Source organism: Drosophila gunungcola (genome assembly GCF_025200985.1).
Source record: "Drosophila gunungcola strain Sukarami chromosome 2L unlocalized genomic scaffold, Dgunungcola_SK_2 000008F, whole genome shotgun sequence".
NCBI lineage: Eukaryota > Metazoa > Arthropoda > Insecta > Diptera > Drosophilidae > Drosophila > Drosophila gunungcola.
This window is the reverse complement of record NW_026453163.1, coordinates 2,350,594-2,360,908: the sequence shown is the minus strand read 5'-3', so window position 1 is coordinate 2,360,908 and position 10,315 is coordinate 2,350,594. Positions and strand designations below refer to the sequence as shown.

General features: G+C 44.8%; 3 protein-coding genes across 11 annotated transcripts; all 3 read right to left on the bottom strand.

Annotated features, from left to right (window-relative positions):
- Window positions 1-147: 147 nt before the first annotated feature.
- Window positions 148-1,781, bottom strand: LOC128253356 (FGFR1 oncogene partner 2 homolog). Its single transcript, XM_052981699.1, has 2 exons — window positions 1,621-1,781; window positions 148-1,558 (listed from the first exon to the last, which is right to left on the bottom strand). The coding sequence occupies exon 2, from the start codon at window positions 1,489-1,491 to the stop codon at window positions 538-540; it is 954 nt and encodes a 317-aa protein (XP_052837659.1). The 5' UTR covers window positions 1,492-1,558; window positions 1,621-1,781; the 3' UTR covers window positions 148-537.
- Window positions 1,782-2,178: 397 nt separating this feature from the next.
- LOC128253347 (interference hedgehog) lies at window positions 2,179-5,560 on the bottom strand. 2 transcript variants are annotated; one of them, XM_052981678.1, is made up of 2 exons: window positions 5,184-5,560; window positions 2,179-5,105 (listed from the first exon to the last, which is right to left on the bottom strand). In XM_052981678.1, exon 2 carries the CDS (start codon window positions 5,095-5,097, stop codon window positions 2,491-2,493), a length of 2,607 nt encoding a protein of 868 aa, XP_052837638.1. In that variant the 5' UTR covers window positions 5,098-5,105; window positions 5,184-5,560; the 3' UTR covers window positions 2,179-2,490. The 2 variants fall into 2 exon arrangements, with proteins under 2 accessions (XP_052837638.1, XP_052837637.1); XM_052981677.1 differs by having other exon boundaries at window positions 2,179-5,108; window positions 5,184-5,559.
- A 2,101-nt stretch (window positions 5,561-7,661) lies between these two features.
- Window positions 7,662-10,209, bottom strand: LOC128253352 (YEATS domain-containing protein 4). Of its 8 annotated transcripts, XM_052981690.1 has the most exons (5): window positions 9,277-9,366; window positions 9,013-9,135; window positions 8,878-8,956; window positions 7,861-8,812; window positions 7,662-7,808 (listed from the first exon to the last, which is right to left on the bottom strand). In XM_052981690.1, exons 4-5 carry the CDS (start codon window positions 8,767-8,769, stop codon window positions 7,674-7,676), a joined length of 1,044 nt encoding a protein of 347 aa, XP_052837650.1. In that variant the 5' UTR covers window positions 8,770-8,812; window positions 8,878-8,956; window positions 9,013-9,135; window positions 9,277-9,366; the 3' UTR covers window positions 7,662-7,673. The 8 variants fall into 8 exon arrangements, 7 of the variants coding, with proteins under 7 accessions (XP_052837650.1, XP_052837649.1, XP_052837646.1 ...); XM_052981689.1 differs by having other exon boundaries at window positions 8,878-9,135; XM_052981686.1 differs by having other exon boundaries at window positions 7,861-8,956.
- Window positions 10,210-10,315: the final 106 nt, after the last annotated feature.

Sequence of the window (10,315 nt, the reverse complement as noted above, 5' to 3'; positions counted from 1 at the left end):
CAAACTTTTTTGCTATGCTATGAGTCATACAAATAATTTAAACACTTTGATTTCGTCACTCAGACTAGAACCAATTGAAGCAAACGCATGAAAAGCCTGCGGTCCTTATACTGCGGAACATCATAAGTCAAGAATTATACATAAAGCTTAGGTAATTTTACATTGTAACTTAATACATTTTTTATTCAAATTGTATGTGACCTTATTAGAATGCACAAGCTTCTAGTTAATCCTCGATTTGTTATTGAATTTATTTAGAAATCATAAAATCGACAGAGTACATTGTACATTACATTGGTGTGTGTGAGTGGGTTTACCTTCCATTAAATGATGAATTTCATTGTTTACAATGCGTATGGACATTATGCTGTAATGCGTATGTATAAATTACTTAGAGATTATCAATCGCTAAGTTCTAATGCAGGTTATGTGTGCCCTCTCCGTGCGCAAGCTGTTTTTTGAGTGGGTGAGTAAATAAGATAAAACAGCGCTGCGATCGGAAAGAAATGAATCAAGAACGTGGAGCACCTGCGCCTATCATGTTGCGGGCGCTGCAGTCGCTTGATCCTCGTCCGATTCGTTTGCTGTCGTCACTGGCGGCGGCGCACTTGTTGGATTGACTGCAGGTCCGTTGTTGTTCTCGTTCGCCTCCGGTTGCTCAGCGGTCGCAGCAGTTTCCAGCGCCACGGCGGGTGCTTCTGATTCACTTTGACTCTGAACTGGGGCAGTGTTGAATGTGCTGGTGGCGACGGCGGTGGCGCCCTTCGCAGGCGGCTCCGGACTGCAATACGTCTGGATGACCGAGTTGTTGTTTATGTTCTCCACCGAGGCGCCCGATATGGACAGGTCGTCGGCGGAGTCGTCCGCCGGACTGTCCGTCTGCACGGCCTTCTCCTCCAGCAGATGGTCGCTCTCGCGGATTGGTCGCTGGGCAGAGCCGTACTGCTTGGAAATCTGGAGCAGCTCCCGCAGAGTTTCGTTCTCCAGACGCAGCTGGGAAATGGTCTGCAGCTCCCGCTGGACCACGCCGTCGTCCACACTGGCCGCCCGCTGCATCACGGCGGCCATTTCGTTGATCTTCTCGCGCTGCTCCCGGATCACCTGCCACATGCGCTCGTTGTACAGCTCCTTAAAGCTGAACTTGCTGTCCAGGACCTTGGAGACGGTGTGCTCGCGGTACTTCTGCATCATCAGCTCCATGACGCGCTCGTAGTCCTCGATGCAGATCTTGAGCTCGCGGTTCTCCTTGAGGATCTCCGAGCTGTTGATGTTCTGCTGCTGGATGCGATTGACCATGTCCGCGTTGGTCTTGTTGTTCGAGATGCGGTTAAGGGATTCAATGTCGTCCTGGTACTGGCGCAGGCTCTCTACCAGCCTGTTGTTCGTCTCCGCCTCCTCCAGGAGCGCCGTGCCCAGGGCGTCCAGGTCCTTGACCCGGCTGGCCATGCGCTGTGCGTCCATTATCATCTGGCCCACGGATAGGTTCGACATCCTGCCCAGTCCGGTTGCGAATTTATGATTTCTATTGTTTTTGAGGCCAGGCCCTCTGCTGCGGGCTCTGCAAAAACAATGGGAACTCGTGCATTTGGGGATCTATAGGACTTTACCAACGGGTCTTACATTCGGTGCGGGTTTAGAGCAGCTTCGTCCTTAGCTTAATCGCTTCATTTGATTACTCGGCCAAAATATGTAAGAAAAAACGATACTAATAGAAATTTTGACGACGACCCAATTATTTTAGCTGACAGCTTATTAAATCCCAAACGCCTTTGCTTATCGATAAAATCCCTAACGCCATACCATTGCACTCGGAGAAAAATACCGCGGCACCTTGCCATATACCATAATTTCGGATTTGAGTTGAATTTGTATTTGAATTTTTGGCGGGAATCTGACAGATTTTTTTTTATAATTAAAGTTAATCAAACTGACTAGGTCTTGTTGTGAAATTAAGAAAAAACTACAATACCTTCTCTCTGATTGGAAACTCGTGTCAGATTTTTAATTCTGAAACGACATATAGTAATCTCCTACATGGACTGCCGTCCACTATTATTACGATTTGGAGACAATATCTGTGAAATAACAAATGAATTAACATAAGACAGAACAATAAGAATGTTACAAAAACAAACATTTTGTATTCCTTTCAATTTTGAAAATTTCAAAAGATTTGAATATTATTAAAAGAGATGAAGCTACAAGCTTTATTGTCATTTTTGTAATGGTCATTAAGAAGCTATCAGTACAGATTTTGATCTTATCGCGAATCTTGGAAGACTTACCATAAAATGGACATAATGCTGTTCTTAAACGATCAAGCATGCATAAATCTAGAGATGCCTATTCAAGTCTTAACACTACGTGGTATACGTATAAGTACAAACAGTAAAGGTTTTGTCATTCAAAGTGGTAGATAAAACAGAGGTAGAGGAATAGCATAATACATCGGGCGTAGGGATGTACGGACTAAAGATCACGAGATTGCGATTACACGCCAACGCTGTTGAGGCTTCCAGAAGATAGGTTCTCGGAGCGGCTGGACAGTCGGGGACGCTTCATAAGTACTCGGCCCGGCTTTCCGGGATTTTCGACAGGGCCCACCTCTGCGGATTGATTCAGATTGTTGTTGTTGCCGTTGCTAGAGCCATTGCTGCCAGCGGCACGTTCCAGCGTGCGTTGTGAGCGACGCAGCGAGGAGGAGGACATCCTCCGCAGGCCGGGGTCGTACTCGTAATTGGACTGTCGCTGATAGTAAGCCACGTCCTGGTCGCTGTCGTTCTTCTCCTCCATCGCCTGCTGCTGCTGTTGGGCCAGCGGGTTCAAGGTAATGTGTATGTGTCGGGTTCGCTGGCGCTGCTTGGAGGGCGAGCAGTTTCCCAGTGGCACGAAATCTTCCCGCAGCTCAGCCAGTCGTGGCTTGTTTTGATTGTTTCCCCTGCCTCGAGAACTCTTTCGCCGGCATACACACAAACAAGTGCTGATCAGAAGAAGTATAAGCACTGCTCCGCCGCAAATTGTGCCCGTCAGCATGGGACTCATGCTGAACGTCTCGTTGTGACTGGGAGTGGTCGTGTCCCGGTCGCCCGGCTGCAGAGTTGGCTCTTCCGTGGTGATGGTCCTGGGACGCTGTGTGCGTCCCTGCTTGAGGGCACTAAATTCGGAAGCGGAGACGGCGCTGAAGGACTGCAGCTTGAACTCGTAAATGGTGGCCGTCTCCAAGGGCGCAATTTTAAAGCTCCTCGCCTGCGCTCCCTCTATGGTGGCCTTGAAATATTCGCCCGCTGAGGACGAGGGGCGATAGTAGGCGTAGTATCCGGTGATCAGACGTTCATCCGCATCGCTGGCCAAACTCCAGTGCAGTACCACCGCCGTTTCCGAATGCTCCTCGATCTCCAGTAGCTCCGGCACCGGCATCGGATCAAGGGCTGCTCCGGGCTGGAGGTAAAACTTGGCCGAGGTGTTGCTTTCCTTGTTATCGTTGTTGGAGTAGACAGCCAGAATGCGAAAGCGGTAGGTGTGCTGGGGCTTCAAGTCAGTCACCGAGGCCGTAAAGCTCTTGCCCATCTCGGAGTTCCATTTTGGTTTTCCGTAGGGTATATTGTCGTTGGTAGTCTGCCAGCTCTTGCGCTTTCCCATCATGCGGTACTGCACCTTAAAGATGACGATTGGCCATCCATCGTTGCGGGGCACCATCCAGCGTAGCATCACGGATTCGTCGGTGAGTCGGGTCACGTTTGGGGGAGATGGGGGAAACATCTGTTTCTGCTTGGGACCCTGGTTCGGCTTCGGACGGTGGGTTCCCCCCGATTCTCGGGGTTCTTGGATCTGCTTGGGATTTACTTGCAGCAGTGTACCCGCACTGTGCTCTCCCAGACTATTTCGGGCAAAGCACTGAACATAGCCGGCATGACGCTTCTGGACACTGTGCAGTATCAGGAAGTTGTTGGAGAGCTCAGCCTCCGTGTCATCAATGCTGCTGTGTCCGTTCAGGAGCCAGTAGATCTCTGGCGTAGGGACTCCCGTGGCCTCGCACTCCAGCTGTAGGCGTTCACCCTCGTTGGTAAGATTCGCCCAAGGTGGCCGCACAATCTGCGGCGGGCGCTCCACGCGCACCTGTATGTAGTGCTCCAGCGCGGGACGCACTCCGTTGTCCTGGAAGCAGATATAGGTGCCTGCATCTTGAACTCGGATGTCGGATATCTCCAAAGCATGGCCAAGTACTTTGGAGCGCTTATTTTTAACAGCTCCAACGACATCGGGGCTGCTCCACACAACAGTGGGTGGCGGTGAGCCAACTCCAGGGCACAGCAGCAGGAGCGAGCTTCCTTCTCGCCCGGTTACTATTTGGGAGTTGGGCTGCCCCTTCAGCCAATGCGGAGAACTGCTTTGCGACCTCTGGGCTGGTGTAACCTGCAGTTGTAACGAGGCGGCCAGCTGGATTCTCTCGCCAGAGGCAGGATTCGTGGCCTGGCAAGAATAGCTGCCTGAGGACTCGGAGGATACGTTGCTTAGGAAGAGGTTTCCATTGGTTCCAGCGAATTCGGCTTTGATTTCCACTCGATTCCGGTAGTAAGACCAGCTGGCGGATGGATTGGATTGCACCTGCTGTCCGCAAGGCCACAGCACAGAGTTCCCAGCAGCCACCCGCCATTGGAGGGGTGGTTCCGATTCCTGGCCGCCCACTAGGCTGGTGCTGGCCAGCTCCAGTCGGGCTGTAGTGGAGGTGACCACCAGCGGACCAAACCAGCCGATGCAGCGGTACTCCCCCAGAGTGTCCGGTCGGACGAGCACCCTGAGCCGCGAGATGGCCGCCTCCTGGGAAACATTCGCCTTGGCATTGCCTGTGCGCAGGTATTTAAAGGCGGCTCCTGGGGATTTGCCAGTTCGGTGGCTCCATTCGAAGCGCTCTGGTTGCAAACTGGTCTCGCACTCCAGCACCACCTCGTCTCCCAGGGGCGCCACCAAAGATTCGGGTGCGCGAAGAATTCGCACGCCAGGCAAGGGACGTGCGGGGGACTTATCCAAAACCGGAATTGCTTCGAGCCGCGACGTCAGCAGCGAAAAGAGCAGCAGCGAGGACGTGAGCAGCGTCATTGAAGGGGCTGCTGCAAATGACGGGGTTCACCCGAAAATATTATTACGTGCCAGACCCCGAAACAGTGGTAAACTCGTCAACTTACCTTGCTTCTAGGTTTTTCGCGTGGTTCTGGGTGATGGAACGCGTTTGCGTTTGCGCAGTTAAGAATTTTTACTCTGGACAATCGCGCATCACTTATGGCTTATATGTATTTGTGTGTGTGTGTGTGTGCATGTGGAATCGCGGTCAAAAATTATTTATGCACATTACACGTTAACGATGCAGGTCCGCAAAATCAATGTATCTTTAATTCGGGCTTTGATCGGGCCCCGAAGCCACCGGACAAGCACATGCACTCAACAAGTCAAATAAACAATGGCATTTATTATTCTGTGGGGATGCTGGAACTGGATTTTGAACCGCGACGCTGGTTCAGCTGCATTGATTCGTTCGCCGGTGAACCGGTGGAAATCGCTGATTAAAAACTCACCGGTTCACCGTGCTACAGTAGATATCGGTATGGTTGGACAGATAGATATGTATGTATATATATGTGTCTTAAAAGTCAAGTAAGATAACTTTGGTAAGCCCAAGGTTATTTACACTTCCAGTTTAAACTAAATATATTGGGTATTCGTATTTTCTAAACGACTTAACTTCGGAATTTTGCAGAAATATTAAAAAAGTAAACTAATGGTTTAATATTTCAGAATTACGATTTAAATTTGATCAAAATGGAACGATAATAGATTGATAGAAGCTTTCATAGAAACAAACGGAAAACAAAAATTAAATGAAAACAACTTTTAATTTGGTTTTATATTTTATTAATTTACTTCGAGGTAAAGGTTTAATATTTCAGAACTACGGATAGTTGAGGCCTATTTACACTTGGGTTGCTTCATTGTGACATTGCGTCATTGGCTAGTCGCAGTTTTTTACATAGGTTTTGTATAGGCAGATAAAGATTGGAAAAAGTGAGTAGAGTGTTAACTCGATGCTTACTAGATATGTATAGCCCAAAGATGGTTGGTTCTGCTGATTTGGTTTATGTTTTGACGAAAATTCCAACCTTGTTGAAAATTCCAACCTTGACAATTCCTTGACAAATCAAAACAAAGAACAGCTGTTATATCGCAATGAAGCACGTCAGTCAAGTGTAAAAGGCTTTTCTGCTTCATTGCTTCTATTCCGATATCGATAGCAGATGTGCGTGAGTGTAAGTAGGCTATAAATCAAAAGCATCGACGAATGCGTTAGTACATCGAAACTCTTACTTAACTCTTGAAATCGCTACGTGTAGTACTACCAACTCGGCCTAATTACTCAGGCGCTCGATTTAAAGTGACGAATTCTATCTTAATCTTGATAAATTTTTTCTTCATGCAAACACCAAACATAAAATTTGAACTTCAACTAGATCTTTTGTTGATAAATGTCATACTTGGAAATTTGTGACAAAATACCAAAGATAACTATTTTTACCGATATTGTCCGAGAAATCGATCTTGCTGCCAACGTTGCACCTTTGTATTCGCACTAACCATACAACATGTATGGTCAACTATTATATCCCAATTTACGAATTGAGTTGCACGAAATAAGCTACTTTCAGATAAAGAGTACTACAAAATTAAATCTAGGTATGTACGTATTCAGGCACTGTACATACTTCCCAACATACATACATTAGGGCGTGCTAATGTTTACATGTGTTTATTTTATAAACATTTTTATCTTTATGTTTATATTTATATTTATTTTTATACCCTTGCAGTAAAGGTTGTCAAAAGTGGTTTTTCTATTGCATAAGTTAGAATGAGCCGGATCGAGCATCTATATCATAGGACTCCCATTGGAACATTAGAAAAATAAATGAAAATATTAAAAATTATAAATGGGTTCGTGGCCACCCTCTACATTTTTGCACGCCTAGCTAATATTATTAGTAGCGCAGATCGGCTTTGAAATTCCCTGAAGTGCGAGGTCCAACTCAAATGCAAACTGAAAATGAAGCTATCTGCTCTGTTATTTTTCATTGGAGGATTTTCTGGACCACTGGGCTGTTCTTGATATTCTTTTTCATTAAAAAATAAATAATTAACATGCTACTTTGTAAATGTAAATAGTCCATGCTAATCCGGAAATGGAAACGCACAAAGTGCAAGTTTTATTTATTTATTGCATTTTGGTAAATGTTACACTTATTCTCAAGTCGGAGTTTATATATTATATCCATAGACCAACTAAACATTAATTTTTAATAAAATATTATGTTCAGATGAATTATTCGAGTTTGTAGCTATTTGATATAGTTCTGCGAATTCAATAAAATTTAAACCTTAATTCTGAATTATTTACTCATTTCTAAATCCCAAAGAGTTAAACAATTTCATTATACAGAATTTATAATTTTTTTTTTCTTATATTTTTTTGTAATATTCCGGTTGTTTCTATGGGATTTTAAAGTTATTATTCGTCGTCCGATCCAGCTCGTTCGTTCTGACTTGAAATTTTCATGCAGATAGCTTTAAAATTATAATAATAAATATGATAAATATTCTATTAAATTCATATATATCCAATTGTTGGGCTACAAAATGTTTCTAGGAGTAAATTCCAGTTCTACAAGTCCGCCGGTCAGATTTGGATAAGCATTCTTGATGACTTTAAAGGATATCTCTAGCTTAACATGACTAAAGTGCTTAAAAATCTTCAAAAAAAAAAACTAACATTAGGATCATTAAGCATATTCTAACAAAAGCAAGGTAATTACTTACCAAATCTTTATGAGAAGTATTCGCAAAATGTATGAACAAAGGCTCATTTCGCCGACATAAAGCCTTGTCCATGGTTGATGCACTGAACTCTAAGAATCGATCCTCAATCTCGTGGTTTTGCAAATGTAACAGTTGGAGCTGAGGACAGGAGGATATCATCTCCCAAAATACATCTCCTGTCTGCCAAATGGTTATGTCCTCCAAGTACAACTCCATTAATCTAGGAAATTCTATGATATTGTTGTAAAAACTTTTTTCACACCATATTCCCTCCACGACTCCTTCGTTTATAATGGACATTTTTCGCACATTTTGAAAGCGGTTGGGAGTGAGCCACAACCAAAAGTTTTCGTTACAGGTAAGGGCGACAACGTCCTGTCCTCGCAGTTCGGCCACATGTTCCAGCAAACATTCCACATCTTCGAATTCATCAAAGCGCAATCTTCTCAGCTTTGGCAAAGTCAACAGCATGCTCGTGCTTTCCCTGCTGAGGAGATCAAGTTCCAATTGCAGTACGTCAAGTTCCTGTAACTTCGATATGGCCTCCACATAGTCGTCTTCCTCCGAGTCTCTCCACGCGACGGCCAAAAACTGTAGCGGCAATCTGTTGCATATTTCCTGAAAACATTTTGTGTTCCAGTGTCTGGAAGCGCCAATTATATCCAGTCTGCGGAGGTTCTCCCATCTGGCGACGAGATGACCAGCGAATATTTCAAATGCTGGGTCCTCACCGTCAACTGTTATTTTAAAGGACTCTATGAGGGGAAAGCAATTCACCAGAGACTCCAAATCTTCGTTGACATTGGATATTACTCCCGAATAGTCTAGTATCCGTGCGTTCGGAAAACTGTGACTGCGGAGAGCATAAAGCTGATCTACGGGAAAGTCTTTGAGAGTTAAGTTCACCATTGTAGGACTGATGCACTGCAGAAAGTTATGAAGAAGTTCCGCCCTATTTTCAAATGATTTCCGGTGTAAAGCGTATTTCTTATGGCTCTGCCAGGTGCTTGATACAACCTTATTCAATCGGGAAATAGATTCAGTAGCCTGCCACAGATCTAGTTGTTCTTCAAGATCTAGGTACCCTATAATTTTACTATAAGGAAAGTTTTTCGTAGCTATGCTCAATATTAAAAAAGGCTGTGCTCTTACAGTAGGCACTTGTCATCCAAGTTAACAATGCTCCCCATCTTGATATTAATTGCGTTTTGACAAAGTTTCAGCTGATCGAAAACTTTTCACATCGATAGCCATCGATACAAATCGCAATACATACTGTAAAAATATAGTTTAAGTCTGGGGTTTCGATTAGTTTGAATTTGTACTGCTTGCCAAGAGTCTTAATAAAATATTAAAAATTGAGAATTGCGATTGAAGTAACCAGACAATTTTCGTTTCCTCATTTTATTTACTTACACATAGAAACTTAAAACCATTACACATAAATGAAACTGGCTGCCTAACTGATGGAAAAGCTTTTGATCTGAAAAGTAATTATTATGTATGTACATATATTACGCAGGTTGCTTTTGCACCTTGGCCAATTCTGCCTTGAATTTGGAAATGGTCTCCCGTGCCAGCTTAAGCTTGTCCTTAAGTGTTACGATCTCCCCTTTGACCTTCTGTTTCACATTGACAATGTTGTCCAGCGTTTTGGTCTTCTTTTCCTCAACTAAAAAAGTAGATATTAAAGTTACTAGCACGAGTACATTGAGTTGTTTGTAGTTACAGTCAGTGTCGTGGGACAAAAGTCCGTTGGCGCTCTGTTCCGAGAGCAAGAGATAATGCTGCATGATCTGGGTGGGCTCTTGGAAGACGATCTCCTCGTATGACTCCGAGACCAGACCCTTCTTGGTGTCCATGGTGGTGCTGGAGTTGAGCTCGCCGTCGACGACGGGCGACTGAAAGAGCTTCAGGATGTGGTAGCACGTAACCGGGCGCTCCGACTGATCGTTAAAGTAGATTTTGATTACCACCTCGAATTCCCCCCAGCCCGTCTCCGTGATCTCGTAGGGCGGCTTCACCACGATCCGGTTCGGGTTGGCGTAGCTCTCGTGCAGCTTGAAGTGCACCTTCTTCACATAAATTGACATGTCCTCGTTGAAGTAGGGCTTCAAGTAGACTTTCCACTGATGCGTGTGTCCGTCCTCCTCGCGCTTCTTACCGAAGGATCGCGCTATGTTACCATAGACAATGGGCTTTACTATGGTCACGCCCTTCAACCGGCCACCGGAATCCCCTCCAAAGTCTGTCATATTTAAATGCTTTTTATTTGTTTATGATTTAGCTCGGTAAAATTTTGTTTTGGTTCTTCTTCTTTCTTTTGGTGTAGCGTAGCCGCAAGTTGCTGTTATCGATATATGAATGCATTTATTACAGGGCTGCACAGCTATAATTAGATGGCAGAAAAAAATTAATAAACAAAACTGGGTTGCTTTTAAATGAGAAAATATGC